The following is a 22047-nucleotide window of genomic DNA, read 5'->3' on the forward strand; positions in this document are numbered from 1 at the left end:
GCGCTGCTCTCAGATGGCGTTAGTCTGCCTAATTACAATTAAACATAAGTTATGGCTCTAACCAGGAAGGTTTGCAGATGCCTCCCATCGACTTTTTTTTTTCGCCCAATGGAAGAATTACTGATTAGTAAATATCAGAAACTGAATTCTGGGTAATAGAGACTGTGTGCTGTGCTGGGCTTAGTTGCTCAGTCGTGTCTGACTCTGCAACCCCGTGGACTGCAGCCCACCAGGCTCCTCTGTCCATGGGATTCTCCAGGCAAGAATACTGGAGTGGATTACCATGCCCTCCTCAGGGATCTTCCCAACCCAGGGATTGAACCCAGGTCTCCCGCATTGCAGGCAGATCCTTCACCATCTGAGCTACCGGGGAAGCCCAAGAATACTGGAGTGGGTAGCCTATCCCTTCTCCAGGGGATCTTCCCGACCCAGGAATTGTCCCAGGGTCTTCTGCATTGCAGGTGGATTCTTTACCAGCTGAGCTACCAGGGAAGCCCCAGTAGAGACTGCAAGGGACCACAAAAACCTTCTCTTCCTTTAGAAATAAGGATACTGAAGCCCAGAGTAATTAAGAAACTTAGATCTAGGCTCTAAATCTAGATAGTGAGTAATCCACAAAGTTGTAAAATTAGTGAGGGTGAAAATTAGGCTCCACACAAGGCCCAGCACACAGGTCAGCGATCTATAAATATCCACTGAATAGATGAAAAACCAGAATTCTTTCTAGGATGCCAAGTTAGCAAGATGCTGGGGCCTTTGTGGCTGAAATCACTGTTCCATGGCCACTCAAGGAACAAGAGTAGGATGACCCTAACGTTTTTCCAAACACCAATAGAAAATGTGAATTCTCATCATGGCAGCCTGGTGCGTCAAGGTAAATTCTCCTCAGGGATGCAAAGCTTGGGGCTTCCCCAGTGGCTCAGCAGTAAAGAATCTGCCTGCAATGCAGGAGACCTGGGTTTGATCCCTGGGTCGGGAAGATCCCCTGGAGGAGGGCATGGCAACCCACTCCAGTCTTCTTGCCTGGAGAATCCCGTGGACAGAGGAGGCTGGCGGGCTGCAGTCCACGGGGTCACACAGAGCCGGTCACGACTGAGTGGCCAAGCAGCCTCAGCATATAAAACTTGAAAATGTGCTGTATTCAGTCCAGCCTGGCCATATTTACATTTTACATCAGGACTTGACTTTGAATTTTTGAGCATTAATTTAGATTTCTAACAAAACACGCAAGAAGAAAAAATTGCCAAGTTAGTATTGCTGACAATAAATTCTTCAGCACCATGTGCTATTTATTCTCTCAGTGTCTATAAATATAGAGTTTAGTCTTTTTTCTTCTGCCAAATAGGCTCGATTTCAAGGTTTTAAAAAGATAATACCTAGAAATAATTCAATAATTTGAGTTTTTGGTCTGCCACAAATACTTATGAATGTCTCAGATATTCATGGATAAGTTGGCACATCTCCTTTTACTGTCAAGTTCAATAAAACAGACTTTTATTGAAGCCTCCTGCATGCCAGGAACTGTTTCCAGAAATTCTGAGCAAAATAAAAAATAAACATTTAGAAGTTTAAAAATTAATTGAATGAAGAATGGTTGGGACAGTTTGTTCTACAACATTCCAAAGATATTATTTGCTTGGTGGGTTTTGGCTGGCAAATTGTTGGCTGTTGGTTCCCTACAAAATGGAACAAAGTGACCATTTGGAAAAATAAAGCACAGGCATGATAATGTTTGAGAACAAAGATAAAGCAGAAACTCCTGAGTTGTAGCCTTGAGTCCAAGGCCAGTGTTCTTTGTGAACTTGGTCATATTACCTCAGCTTTTAACCTCAGCTTGTCTGAGAACTGAATGAATTTCCTTTCAGATTTCTCACACGGACGCTGAGTGCATTAATGGCTCTGTCTAAAATAAAACTGATGCTGTAATCAGCTCTTTGCCAGCACTTACAATTATGCTCACCTTCCTGCTAGGTTAGACTGATTCAAATCAAGTTCAAAATTTTAAGATTCAGAGAAATTGTCCAATATGATCTAATCAGCAAACTCAAGGAGATAAGCTGGGTCCCAGTTTAAGACCGATGGGCAGAGGTGTTACAGACAAATATCAGAGGTGCTGGCGCTGGGGTGAGAGAATGTGAACAAAGTCGTGTCAGACCCTTTCTCCTGCAGTGGAAGGGCTCACAGTTTTTATTTATTCACTTTCTTTTCTTGCTGGAGAAAATGGGGTTTTCACACTGTCACGGAGCATTAGAACTGTGCCCTTTTTTATGTTCTGCATTTTTATGTAGTAGATTTCACTGTTCACGATGCCCAGGAGTTGCCTTCGCCTCTCGACTCTCCCCCTTCACACCCGCCCCCCGTCTTGCAGACGTGTTCAGAGATAAATAAAACAACTGGAATGTATTAGAAAGCAGATGGTGATGCTTATATTATTGTCCAAAGTATTAGAATCAACATGATTAATATACCTCTTGATGGTCTTACTTCAAAATCCCGAAACATTTTTACTCAGAAAAACTGAGGCATTATTATTTCCTTTGAATAATTAAAGCAGTTGTGACCAAAAACCTCAACTGCTTTGTCTAAAGTTGTTTACCGAATCCTGTGGGGCACCTGACGTGAGCCCATGTGTGACCTACGATTTCTAACTCCCCGTCTCCTAGGCTTTATTCTCGAGAAGAGTTTTCTCGACTGGGTATGGTTCAGAGTACCAAGGGACGTTTGGCAATGTCTGCAGATACTTGGGGCTGTTATCTCTGGGGGTGGGTGATGTGAGATGCCACTGAAGATTCCACCCTGTACAGAATGATGGGGCCCCAAATCTCAACCCTGCCGAGGCTGAGAAACCCTGCCCCAGATAAAGGTTCCTCTCCCCTTTGAGTGCAATTTCAGAGAAACGAAGACTGTAAATCAAATGACGTCTTTCAAGCGACATGTCTCTTTTCTCACTGTTTCAAGGGAAAGGAGATTTAATTGGAGCCAATCTATCAATTAAGGACCAAGTGATCAAGACCAACGCGGATGTGAAGGCGCTAACCTACTGCGATCTCCAGTGTATCATCCTCAAAGGGCTCTTTGAGGTGCTGGACCTTTACCCAGAATACGCTCACAAATTTGTGGAAGACATTCAGCATGACCTCACATACAACCTTCGAGAAGGTCACGAGAGTGATGTAAGTCTCCCTTCTAATTCCTGCTGAGACCCAAACACACAGGGCCTGGAGATCATTTATAACAGCAAAGAACTGTTCTGACCTCACTTCAAAAAGTCTCTGAGCAGATAAGGTGGAACTGTCCAGTCACTAATTGAGCAATTAGGTAATTAGCCAGGAGTCAAACCGGGAGCATGTTATCAATATTTTAGAAAAGTATGATTTATGGAGGAGTTCTCTTAATTTTTTTCTTGTTTATTTTCTTTGCTTATAACCAGGATGAATGTCAGGGACATATAATATTTAGCTAGAGAGGTGTGATTTCTCCTGAACTTAAAGATTTCCAGATAGGGTATATGGTTCGGAGCTTGCTGCATGCGTGTGTATTCCCTACTCCACTGGCTTGACGTGCATTTTGCTTAAGAATATCTTTTTATTTGTTAACCGTGACTCAAAACAGTCTATCTTAAAATGAGTAAATATGTATGAGAGGATTCAAACCCAAGGTTGTCACCCTGGAAGCATAATGAAAATTTTATGAAATTATATATTTGCTACATGTTTCATTTATACAAACAGCTTTCCTGTCAAATATGTACCAAACTGTGTCCTGTGATTAAGCCGCTCGTGAACATGACTTCATTAAATGTGTCAGAGACAAATGACTTAATAGGAATGATTGTTGGAAGGCAGGCCAGAGCATGTATGTATATCGCTCTCTATCAGCAGACGCCTTCATCTGCTGCCTTCAGCTCTGACCCACATACTTACTATACTCAATTTTTCCCCTAAGGGTTTAAGAAGCGAGGCTCTTGTTTTGGCTAACCCATATTGTGGGGACATCGTCATCAGCATCCTCCAGATTATCGGGAAAGAAGGAATCCAAGTTGTATGACTTCCTCTTGGTTGAGGATATCAAATGGCAGGCAGAACGTAGGTGGTACCCCTTTCTGAAGTTCAGGATTACCGGATTTGAATGTGCACATCTCTCCATGGATGGTGGCAAACAGCAAAGGAGGTGTAAATATTTATTTCAAAACTTTTTGTGTTAAGGACTCTGTCAGTGTAAAACATTTTATCTAGTGCCGAAAGCCACTGTTGAAGCTAAGTGTCAGTCAGATTTTACAGGATGGAAAACAGGTGCAGAATGGTTAAGTAACATGTGTGTGATCACACACACAGGCCTCTCTGTCCATGGAAATTTCCAGGCAAGAATACTGGAGTGGGTTGCCATGGGTTATATAGCAACCCACATATATATATATATCCCCTTCCAGGGTATCTTTCTGACCCAGGGATTGAACCCCACGTCTCCTGCATTGGCAGTCAGATTCTTTACCACTAGCAAAGAAATAGCTAACATGTCCTCAACATGGACAAATGGAAAATATTGGCTCTCAACCCCAAGTTTTGTTTCATTCAATTACGTTTAAAGAGTCTTACCTTTAATCCATTTTTTAATCCTCTTTTTGTCTTTGCTGAAACATTCATCACAGTGATTTTACGCCTCCAGTGTCTGAACGGCCAGTGAGACTGTTTTCTTTATCTGTTATTTCTTTTGGGGTTTTGTTTTTTTGCTTTTGAGGTCACTTGCCCTCCCCTACTATTTTTCAAACAGATATCATGACTTTCCTTCAGTGTAGATGTTGTTTATGAAAAAAGTAAAGTCGCTCAGTCATGTCCGACTCTTTCCAACCCCATGGACTGTAGCCTGCCAGGCTCCTCCTTCCATGGGATTTTCCAGGCAAGAATGCTGGAGTGGGTTGCCATTTCCTTCTCGCGGGGATCTTCCTGACCCAAGAATCGAACCCAGGTCTCCCACACTGTAGGCAGACTCTTTACCATCTGAGCCACCCATGAAAAAAGGGTTCCTATTATTTTCCTTCTAGTAGGGCTATGTTTTCCTGGGACAGGCAGAGATCACCCAACAAATCGCTTTCGTCCTGTCTACAGTTCCTCCTCGGCTTTGTTAGGTTGACCTGCTTTGGTTTTGCGCCGACCCTGGTGGTACAGCTCTCAGTCCTAAGACATGTTTCAGAACCTCAGCTAAACTCCCTGGGTGTTCCCCAAAGCTCCTCCTGTTTGACACGCCTTGACCTCCCGCCTGCGCCTCCCGAGCATCACGCGGGAACCGAATCCCTGGGCTTCTTGGAGACTGCCCCGTGCACCTAAGTGAGGAGCTGGCTGACCCCTGGGGACCACGGGAGAAGCCTCCTCTCTGGGTTCACTCCTCAGATCCCGGAAGTCTGGGGACACATGGATGGCGTTCCTCCAGGAAGACTGTTCCTTTCTCTTCTACTCTATGCGGCCTCACAGTGAAGCCATAGGTTCCCTCAGAAAGACACCTGGATAAACGTGACCCTCGGACCCACAATGCGGGAGACCTGGGTTCAATCCCTGGGGTGGGAAGATCCCCTGGAGAAGGGAAAGGTCACCCATTCCAGGATTCTGGCCTACATACTCATGGCCTTCCATTTTCTCAGGGGTCATAGCCCTTCAAGTCTGACCTGAGTTGGCTGTTCTCCTTTGCTTTTTAAATTGTTATTTTATGTTTTGTCCAGTTTTATAATTATTTTTAGCTCAATATTAGCTATTTCACTATAGCTGAAACAACAGAGAACCCCTTCTGAGCTACATTGTTAAGGGCAAATGGGAACCGGAGCTCTGAAATCTTTATTTATTTTTGAAATCTTTATTTTATATAGTTCCTCATCTTGTATCACTCAAAATTTATATGTACACTATATTCAAGATCCTGGTGGCTCAGTTGGTAAAGAATCCACCTGCAATGCAGGAGACAATCTGCAACGCAGGAGATGTGGGTTCTATCCCTGATTTGGGAAGATCCCCTGGAGGAGGGCCTGGCAACCCACTCCAGTATTCTTGCCTGGAGAATCCCATGGACAGAGGAGCCTGGCAGGCCACAGTCCTTGGAGTTGCAAAGAGTCCAACATGACTTAGCGACAAAACCACCAAGATCCTGGGTTGCTATGCCTTCTAAAGGCTAGGTAAACTTGGACCATACTTACCAATAATTTTATTCTCTGGGGGAGAAGTCTTGTGCTATTTTTTTTTATTGGGGTATAATTGCTTTAAATGTTGTATTAGTTTCTGCTGTATGTATGCGTATATCCCCTCCCTCGGTCTTTTTCCCATTGATGCATATATGTAGACTCTTAGGCTATTTCTAAGGATACTGTGACTTTGGCGGGGTGTGGGGGTTCTATTCTGACGATTACCTATGACCATGGCTGCAACTGCTCTGGTGTCAGACCAAGGTGGACCCAGCCCCTCTCCTTAATTTCCACACCCACACAAGCAAAAATATCCAATCACACAGAGTTTCTGGTGAGTTGAATCCTTTGTGAAAGTTATGGATTCTAGAAGGAGGAACATTTGCATCATGGAAATGCAAACAGTGTGAATATAACTTCACTCTGTATCCTTGCTCTTAAAGCTCCTATGGCCACTCTGCCACGCTGTTCAGCCCTTTATCTCTGCTCTCCCCTCCTCTCCTGTCTTCATCCTCTGCTTCATCCCCAGATTCCCCACTGTGTCTGATACATTTTAACTCTCTCTTTGATTGGTTTGTGTCTTTCTGATTTTGCCTTCTGGATATATACCTTCTCTCACAAGTGCTTATAAATTATCAGGTGACAGACAGCATTACCAGAATATCTGGATAAACAGTAGGCTGATCGTCAACCCATTTTGAAATAAAAACAAAGAAAGCGTTTTAAGAGATAGTCAAAACGTATGCACGTCACAGTAAGCTATGAATCTAGAACTCTGATGAATTGTGTAACTTTAGAGAGGCAGCTCATCCAGTTAATTAAAATGTATAAAATATGTTCTGAGTTTGTGAAAAGGCAAGCTAGCACTGTCTGACCTCATGCTAATTACTCATTTTATGCACTCAGTATATTTTATATGTTTGCCCTTATTCATTTCTCCTGATGACCCCAATAATGACATAGATTAATTTAGCTATTTCTGTCTATGGAGATTATGAGAAATTTGCTTCACAGCTTCTCATGGTAAACTGATTTTAGCACAGACTCGTCTGTTGTTGGTTGTGAAATTTAGTTTGCCTTAACATTAGAATTTTGAGATAAATAATGACTGAAGAACATCTAAAATAAGTTTTCCAAATTAATAGTGCTGACACACGGAAGATCAGGTACTGATATGGCTGCATGAGATACCTTCTGGGTGTGACATATGGACTCTGACCTGTGGTGTGGCTGTGGAGCGACACACAGCAATGCCAGTTTTACCTTACCGGGGGTTACTCGATAAAATTCTTTTCTTTTTTTCTTTTAAATTTTTTTGGCTGTGCTGCATGGCATACGGGGATCTTAGTTCTCCAACCAGGGTTCAAACCCATGCCCCCTGCAGTGGAAGCATGGATTCCTAACCACTGGACTGCCAGGGAGGTCCTGAAATTTTTTGCCATTTTTTAAATTGAAGTATCGGAGAAGGCACTGGCGACCCACCCCAGTGTTCTTGCCTGGAGAATCCCAGGGACGGGGGAGCCTGGTGGGCTGCCGTCTATGGGGTCGCACAGAGTCGGACACGACTGAAGCGACTTAGCAGCAGCAGTAATTGAAGTATAGTTGACTTACAAAGTTTCAGATATACAACAATCACAGTATAACTGTGATTCAGTTACACATGTGTATGTATTCCTCTTCAGGTTCTTTTCCAGTGCAGGTTATCATATGATACTGAGTATGGTTCCCTTGTTCTGTAGCAGGTCCTTGTTGTTGATCTTATATATAGTGCAGTGTGTTTGTTAATCCCAGACTCCTCATTTATCCCTCCCACTCTCCCTTTGGTCTCCACAGTTTGTTTTCTGTCCCTGTGTCTGTTTCTGTTTTGTAAATACATTTCATTTTTTTAGATTGCACACGTAAGCGATGTCATACGATAGCCTCCAGGTCCATCCACGGTGCTGCAGATGGCGTTACTCTATTCATTCTTATGGCTGAGTAGTATTCCATTGCTTATACATACCACATCTTTTTTATTCATCTGTTGACGGACATTTAGGTTGCTTCCAAATCTTGGCGATTGTAAATGGTGCTGCTGTGAACAGAGGTGGGTGTATCTCTTTGAATTAGAGTTTTCATCTTTCCCAGATACATGCCAAGGAGCGGGGTTGCTGGATCCTATGGTGACTCTAGTTCAGTTTTTAAGGAGCCTTCTGACTCTTCTCTGCAGTGGCTGCACCACTTCACCCCCACACCAGCAGTGTAGGAGGGCTCCCATTTCTCCACGCTCTCTTTACCATTTATGGACTGCAGTTTTTTCCTGATGGCCATTCTGACTGGTGTGAGATGATACCTCATTGTAGTTTTGATTTGCATTTCTCTAATAACTAGTGCTATTGAGCCTCTTTTTGTGTGCCTATTGACCGTTGGTGTGTCTTCTTTGGAGGCATGTTTATTTAGGTCTTCTGACCATTTTTTTGATGGGAAGCTTATTACATTTTAAGTGTGTTGGTTAGTCCATTTTTTCCCTCGGTTTTCAATTATTTCATATAATCTGATCAGCATAAAAAATAAAGTCTCCTCCTTTAGTCTCCCCTTCTCTTTAGTAACAGGACAGAGTTCCCTAGGATCCTGAGGGCCAGTGGCCTCTGGGTCCTGGAAATGCCATCTCCACAACAGGTTACACCGACATTTAGAGAAGATTCCTGAACAGAGACAAGAGCACCTTGAGGAGCACCCACGTTTAGCAGTTCTTCTCCACTTGTGATGTCTTTGATGCTGTGTGGGTAGTTTATGGTGGGTTGATTCATCTCAATACTCCAAACCCCTGAGCAATACATTCTCCACACACCAAGCACCAGGCCTCGATAGTGTAGCTACGAAACTGCACACTCCATAGTCTTGACTCTTGAGTGAAACAAGCACATTTATAGACACAATTAATGGAAAGCTTCCCAGAGTGGTCACATGCATTAGATAACACCTGTATGTTAAACATAATTAAATAAAAAAGTTTCATACTCACAAAGAGTCAACTTGCTTTCACCCGCCTGTAGGTTGTGTATAAGAGGGGAGTTACACGCTGAGACGTTGCTCCCTGACCATGACCAGAAAAAAGTGATGTAATGGTTCTCCCTGTATCTATTCTTTGTCTTTAAATTGAGTTATAATTAACACACAATATTAAATTAAGATGTTCAACATAGTGATTCAGTATTTTTAGATCTTGTAAAATGATCACTACAATAAACCATCCAGCACCACACAAAGTTATTGCAATATTATTGACTATATCCCCCATGTGTAATCTTGTACCCCTGTGACTTATTTAGTTTGTGGCCAGAAGTTTATTTTTTTTTCATGTAGCCATAAGTTTCTACCTCTTAACCCCTTTCACCTTTTTATTCCACACCCAAACCCTCTCCCCTCTGGCAACCACTAGTGTGTTTCTGTCTTATTCTGTTTTGTTCTTTTGTTTTCTCCTTTAGCTTCTACCTATAAGTGAAATCAAACAGAATGTGTTTCCTCCCTGACTTACTTCACATAGCGAAATACCCTCCAGGTTCAGCCCTGCTGCTACAAGGGCTGGGATCTTATCATTTTTATGGCTGAGTAGTATCCCACTGGCAGCACACCACGCCTTCTGTATCCATGCATGTATTGATGGACACCTAGGTGTTTCCTGGTCTTGGTTGTAGTCAGCAGTGCTGCAGTGATTACAGGGGTGCATATATCTTTTCATATTGGTGTTTTCATTTTCAGATAAATACTCAGAATTGTTGGATCATACACAACTGAGCACACACCTGGTATTTCTATTTTAAGTTTTCTGAGTCGCTTCCACACTGCTTTCTTTAGGAGCCATATTTACATTTAATTTCCACCAACAGCACCTGAGGGTTCCCTCTTCTCCACAGCCTTGCCAACACCTGTCATTTATGTCTTCTTGTATGACAAGCATTCTTACAGGTGTGAGCTGACAGCTCATTTTGCCAGTGATAGTTATTTGAGCATCTTCTCATGTGCCTGTTGGCCTTCTGCATGTCTTCTTTGGAAACCTGTTGGTTTTAGGTCTTCTGCCCATTGTTTAATTGGGATGTTTGGGGTTTTGATATAGAGTTATATGAATTCCTTCTATATTTTTGTATCAATCCTTTCTTGGAATTATGATTTACAAATCAGTTTAGTTCAGTCGCTCAGTCATGTCTGACTCTTTGTGACCCCATGAACCACAGCACTCCAGGCCTCCCTGTCCATTACCAACTCCCAGAGTTTACTCAGACTCAAGTCCATCGAGTCAGTGATGCCATCCAACCATCTCCTCCTCTGTCGTCCTCTTCTCATCCTGCCCCCAGTCCCTCCCAGCATCAGGGTCTTTTCCATGAGTCAGCTCTTCACATCAGGTGGCCAAAGTATTGGAGTTTCAGCTTCAGCATCAGTCCTTCCAATGAACACCCAGGACTGATCTCCTTTAGGATGGACTGGTTGGATCTCCTTGAAGTCCAAGGGACTCTCAAGAATCTTCTCCAACACCACAGTTCAAAAGCATCAATTCTTCAGTGCTCAGCTTTCTTCACAGTCCAACTCTCACATCCATACATGACCACTGGGAAAACCATAGCCTTGACCAGACAGACCTTTGTCAGCAAAATAATGTCTCTGCTTTTTAATATACTGTCTAGGGTGATCATAACTTTCCTTCCAAGGAGTAAGCGTCTTTTTAATTTCATGGCTGCAGCCACCATCTGCAGTGATTTTGGAGCCCAGAAAAATAAAGTCAGCCACTGTTTCCCCATCTATTTGCCATGAAGTGATGGGACTGAATGCCATGATCTTAGTTTTCTGAATGTTGAGCTTTAAGCCAACCTTTTCACTCTCCTCTTTCACTTTCATCAAGAGGCTCTTTAGTTCTTCCTCACTTTCTGTCATAAGGGTGGTGTCATCTGCATATCTGGTTATTGATATTTCTCCCGGAAATCTTGACTCCAGCCTGCGCTTCTTCCAGCCCAGCATTTCTCATGATGTACTCTGCATATAAGTTAATAAGCAGGGTGACAATATACAACCTTGACGTACTCCTTTTCCTATTTGGAACCAGTCTGTTGTTCCATGTCCAGTTCTAACTGTTGCTTCCTGACCTGCATACAGGTTTCTCAAGAAGCAGGTCAGGTAGTCTGGTATTCCCATCTCTTTCAGAATTTTCCACAGTTTATTGTTATCTACAGAGTCAAAGGCTTTGGTATAGTCAAGAAAGCAGAAATAGATGTTTTATTGGAACTCTCTCACTTTTTCGATGATCCAGCAGATATTGGCAATTTGATCTCTGGTTCCTCTGCCTTTTCTAAAACCAGCTTGAACATCTGGAAGTTCATGGTTCACGTGTTGCTAAAGCCTAGTTTGGAGAATTTTAAGCATTACTTTATTAGCGTGTGAGATGAGTGCAATTGTGCGGTAATTTGAGCATTCTTTGGCATTGCCTTTCTTTATGATTGGAATGAAAACTGACCTTTTCCAGTCCCGTGGCCACTGCTGAGTTACCATTGCTGGCATACTGAGTGCAGCACTTTCACAGCATCATCTTTCAGGAGTTGAAATAGCTCAACTGGAATTCCATCACCTCCACTAGCTTTGTTCATAGTGATGCTTCCTAAGGCCCACTTGACTTCTCATTCCAGGATGTCTGGCTCTAGGTGAGTGATCACACCATCATGATTATCTGGGTTGCGAAGATCTTTTTTGTACAGTTCTTCTGTGTATTCTTGCCACCTCTTCTTAATGTCTTCTGCTTCTCTTAGGTCCCTAGCATTTCTGTCCTTTATTGTGCCCATTTTTGCATGAAAAATTCCCTTGGTATCTCTAATTTTCTTGAAGAGATCTCTAGTCTTTCCCATTCTATTGTTTTCCTCTATTTCTTTGCACTGATCGCTGAGGAAGGCTTTCTTATCTCTCCTTGCTATTCTTTGGAACTCTGCATTCAAATGGGCATATCTTTCCTTTTCTCCTTTGCTTTTCACTTCCTTTCTTTTCACAGCTATTTGTAAGTCCTCCTCCGACAGTCATTTTGCTTTTTTTCATTTCTTTTTCTTGGGGATGGTCTTGATTCCTGTCTCCTCCTGTACAATGTCATGAACCTCCACCCATAGTTCCTCAGGCACTCTGTCTATCAGATCTAGTCCCTTAAATCTATTTCTCACTTCCACTATATAGTCATAAGGGGTTTGATTTAGGTCATACCTGAATAGTCTAGTGATTTTCTCCACTTTCTTCAATTTCAGTCTGAATTTGGCAATAAGAAATTCATGATCTGGGCCACAGTCAGCTCCCGGTCTTGTTTTTGCTGACTATAGAGCTCCTCCATCTTTGGCTGCAAAGAATATAATCATAATATATAATTTGTAATAAAATTTACAAATACCTTCTCCCATTCAGTGGTTGTCTTTTGGTTTTGTTGATAGTCTCCTCCCCATGTAAAAGCTTCTTAGTACAATACAGTCCCATTTGTTTACTTTTGCTTTTGTTTCCTTTACTTGAGGAGACATATCAAAAAAAAAAAAATACTGCTAAGATTGATGTCAAAGAAGTTCCTGACTGCTTTCTTCCAGGAGTTTTAGGTCTTACATTTAAATCTTTAGTCCATTTTGAGTTTATTTCTGTATAAGGTATAAAAAAGTGATCCGATTTCATTTTTTTGCTTGTAGCTGTCCACTTTACACAATACCATTTTTTGAAGAGACATTTACCCTGTTGAATAATCCTTCCTCCTTTGTCATAGATTAATTGACCATATATGTGTGGGCTGACCTCTGGCTCTCTATTCTGTTCCTTTGAGCTTTATGTCTGTTTCTGTGCCAGCACCGTGCTCTTTGATTACTAGGTCTGTAACATAATTTCAGGTCTGGGAGCATGATTATCTTCAGCTTTGTTCCTCTTTCTCAAAATTGCATTGGTTATTGGAGACTTTTTGTGGTTACAAAAACATTTTAGGATTTTTTTATTCTAGTTTTGTGAAAAATGTCATTGATATTCTGATAGGGATTGCATTGTATCTGCAGATTACTCTATGTAGTGTGACCATTTTAATGATATTGATTCTTCCAGTCCATGTTGTTGTCGTTGTTTAGTTGCTCAGTTGTGTCTGACTGTTTTGCAACCCCATGGACTGTAGCCCACCAGGCTCCTCTGTCAGAGATCTTCCAGGCTAGAATACTAGAGTGGGTTGCCATTTCCTTCTCCAGGGAATCTTCCCACCCCAGGGATCAAGCTTGTATCTCCTGCATTGGCAGGTGGATTCTTTACCACTGAGCTGCCAGGGATGCCCCCATCAATCCATGAGCACAGCATAATTTTCCACTTGTCCATGTTATCTTTCTTTCCTCAATGTCTTACAGTTTTTAAAACACAAGTCTTTCACCTCCTTGGTTAAATTTATCCCTAAGTATTTTATTCTCTTTGTTGAAGGTATAAATGGGATTGTTTTCTTTTATTTCTCTTCCTGATAGTTTGTTATTAGTGTATGCAGTAGATTTCTGTATATTAATTTTTTATCTTGCTACTTTACTTATTTATTAGTTCTAACAGCTTTTGGGGGGGGGGACAGTTCTATATATAGTATATGCTATCTAGAAATAGTGAAAGTTTTACTTCTTCTTTAATTTAGATGACTTTTTTCTTTTTCTTTTCTGATTGCCATATCTAGGACTTCCAATACTATGCTGAATAAAAGAGATGAGAGTGGGCCTTGTCATCTTGTTCTTTAGTTTAGAAGGAAACCTTTCAGCTTTTCACCAGAGTATGGTGTAAGCTGTGAATTTGTCATATGTGGACTTTATGATGTTGAGGGTGCATGCATGCTGCTGCTGCTGCTGCTGCTAAGTCACATGCATGCTAAGTCACTTCAGTTGTGTGACTCTTTGCGACTCTATGGACTGTAGCCCACCAGGCTCCTCTGTCCATGCAATTCTCCACGCAAGAATACTGGAGTGGCGTGCCCTGCCCTCCTCCAGGGCTTCTTTTCAATTCAGGGAAGGAACTCACATTTCTTACATCTCCTACATTGGCAGGTGGATTCTTTACCACTAGCACCACCTGGGAAGCCCACATTCCCTATGTGTCTATTTTTTCTAGAGTTTTTATCCTAAACGCATGTAGAATTTTTTTCTGTATCTTGAATAAGTGGCGTTGTGGGGTGTGGGAGCATCCCCTGTGCAGACTCCTTGCCCTCATCCTTATCTCTACTCTTAAACCCTTACCAGCCTCTTTCCTCAAGTCTGTGGGAGAAACTCTTTCAAAATATAAATTGGATCATGTCATTCAGTTGCTTGAAGTATTTCAGTGGGCCCTCACAAACTGTTAGTAAAAACCAGACTTCTTACCATGACTTTCAAGATTTTCTGCCTTCCAACTCCTGCCTGTCTTTCAGTGTTGTCTCAGGCATCTGAGGTCCTCTTGTGTCCAGCATTACATCTGGTGCCTTTGACAGTTTTTATTTGTTTGTTTTATTTCTCCGCGGCTGGGTCTTGGCGGCTGCGCAGGCTGTTCTGTAGCTGCGGAGAGCGGGGCTACCCGCCGGTGGAGCGCGTTCTCGTGGCGGCGTCCCCGCTGCAAAGCGCAGACTCCGGGGGCGCGGGCACTGGGCGTGGGGCGCAGGCTCAGCAGTTGCCGTGATACGGGCTCGGTGGCTCCGCGGCGCGTGGGCTCCTCCCGGATCAGGGATCAAACCCGTGTCTTCTGCCTCGGCAGGCGGACTCCTTACCACTGAGCCACAGGGAAGCCCTCCGTCCGATGCCATCTGGTGTCCAGCGTCGCACCCCAACAAACTGGCTCGCTTGCTTTTCCTTACGTGCGCCGGGTTCCACCTGCCTCATGCCTCGGGGCCTTTGCATGACTGTCTTTTGTTTATGCACTGGCGCTCCTCGGTCCTTACCTGACCGTCTGCTGGAGCTGGCCTCTCCCGGTTGTCCCGTCACTTCACCGTATTTATCTTTTTCATAGCCTTTAACAAGATCTCAGTTAGTTGATACGTATGTTTTCTTGTTCATCGTCACATTCTCCTGCCCGAATGTCTATGAAGGCTTTGTCTTGTTCTATGTGTATCTTCAGTGCCTAAATCAGAGCATAATGCAGAATCAGCATTTAATATTTATTTAATACCTGAATGAGTAAATGTCAGAAATTTAGTTTAGAACCTGGAACCTATGTGAAATGAATTGATAAAATGAATAAATTACTGAAGCCAGCAGCCTATATAGCCAGTAAATGAAGATATGGAAATTTGGAATTACGTATCTTAGAAGTAACAAAACCAAAAACAGTGACAGTAGTAGGAATTGAAAGAACTGCTAAATTGCAAAACAGATTTTTTTCACTTCCCCTAAGTTCAAGACAAGAGGTTTTCAAAAGGTGTAGAAGAATAATAGGGGAAAAAAAAAAAGATAGGGAAAAAAAAAAAACGTCTTGCTGCATAGGTAATGTAATTTCTCCAGGTGGTTTGGAATGCTAGGTTGTATTAAGATGAAAAAACAATATCTCTTCAAATCTAAGCTAACACACATATTTTCTATAGAAAGATTAACTATGACAACACTTATACCTTCAGAAAATAGAGAATCAATATTGTTAAACGTAAAATCATTCTCAACGGTTATTCACCTCATTTTTATTGCCCAGAGCATGCGGCCACTAATTTTTTGGTTGAGACAAACATGTGGAAAATTCCAGAGTCTAGTAGAGAATCTTATCTATGGTTATAAAATATTTAATCGGAATGCAATACACATCTGTTGCCCTTAGTGGTAAACAGGCATAAGGTCTGTAATATATATGATGGTCAAGCGTGCCTCATATCTCTTAATCAGAATTAGCCTCAATGGCACTGGAATATGAATTTATATTTCTATTTGGGTATGGACCCCATGTCTTTAATATGCAAAGGTGAATCTTTATTTTGAGTTTTATGTTTTCAGAAGGCAGCCCTATCTCAAATGCAAATCTTCTTGGGAAAAGCCTCTAATTCCTGGGCGCTAAGTTGTGCTGACTTGGATCTCTTGTCACTAGACAGTCTCTTCTATAATTAAGCTGTACTCTATCCATGAGGTTCAACTCCTTACTTCTTCCCTTAGGTAAAAGACAAGCCTGAATGGCTCGTTCAAGTGCAGTCTGTGATTTACCAATATCTCTGGCTTCCTATATTATAATTTATTTCAAGATTAAACTGAAAAGAGAGTTATTTCCAAAGGAGGGACTTGGTTTAAATTTAGTCCCCATTTCGGTCTGAAATAAGATGGGGCTGCTTGGAAGCAATTTTCTTGAAAGTGATTTACTGAATAGTAATAATTTTAAAAATCATATCCGACAGCCCAGATACTTAGCTCTTCCAGAGTAGCCTGTGTGGAGGTGTGCACTGCTAGCGAGCCTCACGTAATAAGAGAACATAATTAATTCCGCACCTTTCTGAGATAATTGTTTGTAGAAAATTGCATATTGAAGGACTCACATGGCATTTTACCATGTCAGCGTTTCTTGTCATCCCAGGCTGAACAGGAATCTTGCCAGTTGTGTATTTTAGAAAACCCTCCCTTGGGAGCAAACCCTTCCTGGAAGTATCTTGAGGTGAACTGTGTACCTGCCCTACATTTTTATGATGCTTGCGACAGTGTCAGACATGCTGTCAATTCTTCGGCACATAACGGTCTGGAAATTTTACTTGCATCCTGTGTATATTTTACTTTCTAAAACACACAAGTGTTTTCCACTGGATTCAGAAGGTGTGGCAAACTCATTGTATTTAGTTGCATTGAGCAACATTAGCTGTATGCAACAAATTCTGATAAATTCTCTTTTCATTTTTATTCTGTTAAAAGTATTTTCTAATTTTCCTTGTTATGGCTTCTTAGGTATACAATCATCATTTAAAAGTGGAAATTTAATTTCTAAATACGTGGGGTTTGGGGCTTTTTAAGTGTCTTTGATATTAACTTCTCATTTAAATGCTTTCTTCCTTGCAGTCACCCTCCGTGTTTTCTCAGCCTTTTAACTTGATTGAAACAGCCAGTGGCTAGGTCAAAGATCTCTTTTGGTAAAGAGACTGCACTTCAAAGTATGTGGGTTATTTTAAATTATCTTTTGATGTTGATTTCTAACATAACTCCACAGTGATAAGAGAACAGACTCTGTATGATTTCAATACCTTTGGACCATGAAATTTTTGCACCTTGTTTTATGTCCCTGGATATGTTCCACTATCTCCTGGTTTATAGTCTATGGGAACGTGAATAGAATTTGTACCCTGCTATTGTGTGAAAATTGTATAAATCTTAATTATTGGTTCATAGTACTTTTCAGGTCTACCATACCCTTCTACTTTTCTGTTTATTCATTCTATTAATTTTTGACACTTTGATGTTGAAACACTAACTAAAAATCTTAATTTATCCACTTAAAAAATAGCTGTAACATATAGTGGAACTATATGTAACTTTGTTCTTATTTTCCAAGTCCCCTATAAATGTGTTATCATACTTTCATAACGTCCAAAAGAAAAAAAGAAGGTGTGGCAAGCTCAGTGCCTTGAAGGAAGGGACGATGTTTCAGCCAGTGTCCTCGGGGCCCAGCTCTGCCTTCAGGCTCGTGGCACTGAGTACGAAGCTCGCTGCTGAATTTCTCACGTGCGGCGACCCACCCAGTTTGCTCCGGCTGCAGCAAAGTCACCCTAGTGTCTCTTCTCTTAGTGGCTGCTCTGCTGACAGCCTCATGCCCGCCACTGTGGTCAATCTTGTACCTGTAGCACCCAACAGTTTTTAACCCAATCACTCACAATATTTTGTTTTATACTGAAAATGCATAATAGGAATAAAAAGTTAATCTTAAGGAGGACTGGACTCCCCAGGACTCGAGTTTACACTCCCCTCTGGCACTGAAGTTTTGTTTCTTCTGCTTGGGCTCTAACTTCAGAGAAATGATGGCTTTATAACCTCCAAAATCTGTAAAGCAAAGATGTTAGCATCAGTTCAGTCAGTTCAGTCGCTCAATCATGTCAGACTCTGCATCCCCATGGACTGTAGCATGCCAGGCTTCCCTGTCCATCACCAACTCCTGGAGCTTACTCAAATTCTTGTCCATCAGGTTGGTGATGCCATCCAACCATCTCATCCTCTGTCGTCCCCTTTTCCTCCTGCCTTCAATCTTTCCCAGCATCAGGGTCTTTTCCAGTGAGTCAGTTCTTTGCATCAGGTGGCCAAAGTATTGGAGTTTCAGCTTCAACATCAGTCCTTCCAATGAATATTCAGGACTGATTTCCTTCAGTATTGACTGGTTGGATCTCCTTACATTCCAAGGGACTCTCAAGAGTCTTCTCCAACACCACAGTTCAAAAGCATCAGTTCTTTGGCACTCAGCTTTCTTCACCGTCCAACTCTCACATCCATACGTGACTACTGGAAAAGCCATAACTTTGACTAGATGGACCTTTGTTGGCAAAGTAATGTCTCTGCTTTTTAATAGGCTGTCTAGGTTGGTCATAACTTTCCTTCCAAGGGGTAAGAGTCTTAATTTCATGGCTGCACTTACCATCTGCAGTGATTTTGGAGTCCAGAAAAATAAAGTCAGCCACTGTTTCCACTGTTTCCGCATCTATTTGCCTTGAAGTGATGGGACCAGATGCCATGATCTTGTTTTCTGAATGTTGAGCTTTAAGCCAACTTTTTCACTCTCCTCTTTCACTTTCATCAAGAGGCTCTTTAGTTCTTCTTCACTTTCTGCCATAAGGGTGATGTCATCTGCATATCTGAGGTTATTGATATTTCTCCTGGCAATCTTGATTCCAGCTTGTGCATTTCTCATGAGTACTCTGCATATAAGTTAAATAAGCAGGGTGACAATATACAGCCTTGATGTACTCCTTTCCCAAACTGGAACCAGTCTGCTGTTCCATGTCCAGTTCTAACTGTTGCTTCCTGACCTGCATGCAGATTTCTCAGGAGGCAGGTTAGGTGGTCTGGTATTCCCATCTCTTTCAGAATTTTCCACGGTTTATTGTGATCCACACAGTCAAAGGCTTTGGTGTAGTCAATAAAGCAGAAATAGATGTTTTTCTGGAACTCTCTTGCTTTTTTGATGATCCAGCAGATGTTGGCAATTTGATCTCTGGTTCCTCTGCCTCTTCTAAAACCAGCTTGAACACCTGAAAGTTCACAGTTCAAGTACTGTTGAAGCCTGGCTTGGAGAATTTTGAGCATTACTTTGCTAGCGTGTGAGATGAGCGCAACTGTGAGGCAGTTTGAACATTTTTTGACATTGCCTTTCTTTATGATTGGAATGAAAACTGACCTTTTCCATTCCTGTGGTCACTGCTGAGTTCTCCAAATTTGCATTGAGTGCAGCACTTTCACAGCATCATCTTTCAGGATTTGAAATAGCTCAACTGGAATCCCATCACCTCCATAACTTTGTTTGTAGTGATGCTTCCTAAGGCCCACTTGACTTCTCATTCCAGGATGTCTGGCTCTAGGTGAGTGCTCACACCATCATGGTTGTCTCAGTCATGAAGATCTTTTTTGTACAGTTCTTCTGTGTATTCTTGCCACCTCGTCTTAATATCTTCTGCTTCTCTTAGGTCCATACCATTTCTGTCCCTTATTGTGCCCATCTTTGCATGAAAAGTTCCCTTGGTATCTCTAATTTTCTTGCAGAGATTTCTAGTCTTTCCTATTCTATTGTTTTCCTCTGTTTCTTTGTATTGATGGCTGAGGAAGGCTTTCTTATCTCTCCTTGCTATTTTTTAGAACTCTGCATTCAAATGGGTATATCTTTCCTTTTCTCCTTTGCCTTTAGCTTCTCTTTTTTTCTCAGCTAATTGTAAGGCCTCCTCAGACAACCATTTTGCCTTTTTGCATTTCTTTTTCTTGGGGATGGTCTTGATCACTGCCTCTTGTACAATGTCATGAACCTCCATCCATAGTTTTTCAGGTACTCTGTCTATTTAAGAATGTTAGCATCACACCTTCTTAAACTACAGACTGGTTATTTTTACTTTTTTTTTAATTGTAGGACAGAGTTAGTGTGGAGCATTGGCTAAAGGGCAAGCCTGAGAAACTTGGTAAATTAGGGGGCAATTTAGAATTAGGACATCTACCGTAGGCTTCAATAGAAATCCAACTCAGTCATAAATACCCATGTAACTTAGCCCTAGAACCAAGAAACAAAATATGTCCATTCCCCTCGAAATTTCCATCAGCCTCCCCACCCGTACTATCTGATTTCCATCAACATAGATTAGTTTTGCCAGTATTTTGGTGTCATGAAAATGAAACCATTCAGTATGTACCCTTTAGAATGTGGCTTCTATTGCTTAACCTAATGTTTTTGAGATACCTCCACGTGTTGAGTATACCAGTTCTTTTTCATTGCTAAATATTGCATTATATCAGTATATGATTTGAAAATCTATTCTCCTGTTGATGGATTTGGGATTGGTCCCAGTTTGGGATTGTTATGTATAAGGCTGCTTTAAACATTCTTACCTATGACCTTTTGTGGACATATCCTTTCTTTTTCTTGGGTTACTATCTAGGAGTGAAACTGCTGGATCCTAGGGAAGTAATTCATCAAGCTGTTCACTTAAGATGTGTGCATTTTGGTGTATATTAATTATTTCTTTAAAACCTACAGCAAATGCAATACTCAGAAATGCAGTTTTAAAAGCAAATTAAATTACTATTGGTTTAGTTACCTTGTTTAACAAGGCACTAAATGAGTAGCAATTTGATATTTCATTTCAATAAAATTTGTAAATCAGTGACAAAAAAAAAATAATAAAGTGATCTGAGTTTCTGAAAAGTGAACCCAGTGTGAAAACAACCTAAACTATACAAAGCCAACAAACCAGCTAGACAACAGAAATCAAGTGCTATGGACTGAATGTGGTGTCCCCCCCAAAATGCATATGTTGCAACCTAACCCTCAGTGTGATGGTGTTAGGAGGTCTTGGGGTGATTGAATCATGAGAATGGAGCCCTCATGAGTGGGGTTCATGCCCTTATGACACAGACCCTGAGAACTGGCTCAGTGCTCTGGCACGTGAGGGCCTGGTGAGGGACAGCCATGTGTGAACCAGGAGTGGGCGCTGCCAGATACGGAGTCTTCCAGCCCAGCCTCCAGAACTGTGAAAAATAAATTTCCATTGTTTTTAACTAAAAAAAACCCCAAAAAATTCCAACTCAAGTAAAGCACTAAAGTCAGATTTATTGTAAGGATGATAGTTTTCTGACAGAACCAAATAAAATACACAAGACTTACCTGCCGCTCTGTCTCCTCTGTAAAAGGGGAAATGTAAAAGGGGACATTTCTGGAGCAGGAAATGGCAACCTTCTCCAGTATTCCTGCCCAGAAAATCTTGCCTGGTAGGCTCCTCTGTCCATGTGGTCACAAAGAGTCAGATACGACTGAGCGACTTCACTTTCACTATAACGTATGCACACCTGGATGTCAGGATTCTTACAACCAGGCTCTCAAACTCCATTTCTTATTCTATTTCCTCTCCATTTCCTCCTTTTTGTTTTCTCTCCATTCTTCTTTCCTTCAGGGGATTTGCCATCTTTCTTTCCTCCTCCAAATGGCAGTAAGTGGTGACAATGGCAGCTTGTCCATTCGAGGGGGCAATAGATTAAGCTAGACTCTTAGTTGATTCTAGATTCCTGTGGAAAGATGGAACAACTCAGCTTACGTCAAGTGCCCATGCAGGTTTTATCAGTGTGTGTGTGCGTGATGTGTGTGTGTGTGTGTGTGTGTGTGGTAAGGGGAGGGGGTGGTCAAGGATACAGAGAGATCGCACTGTGGCAACTACAGCGGTTTCCATGACAACCCCATGGGCTGAAGAGTTGAAATAGGAGATAAGATCCAGGAAAGGG

General features: G+C 41.8%; 1 protein-coding gene across 1 annotated transcript in view; it reads left to right on the forward strand.

Moving 5' to 3' along the window:
- KCNH8 (potassium voltage-gated channel subfamily H member 8) overlaps positions 1-22047 on the forward strand; it is a 445720-nt gene that overhangs the window by 353793 nt on the left and 69880 nt on the right. The window contains exon 11 of the mRNA XM_043474814.1: positions 2959-3173. Coding sequence (XP_043330749.1) covers positions 2959-3173 — 215 coding nt within the window. The remainder of the gene's footprint in view (positions 1-2958; positions 3174-22047) is intronic.

Source organism: Cervus canadensis, chromosome 7 (genome assembly GCF_019320065.1).
Source record: "Cervus canadensis isolate Bull #8, Minnesota chromosome 7, ASM1932006v1, whole genome shotgun sequence".
In the NCBI taxonomy this organism is placed as follows: Eukaryota; Metazoa; Chordata; class Mammalia; order Artiodactyla; family Cervidae; genus Cervus; species Cervus canadensis.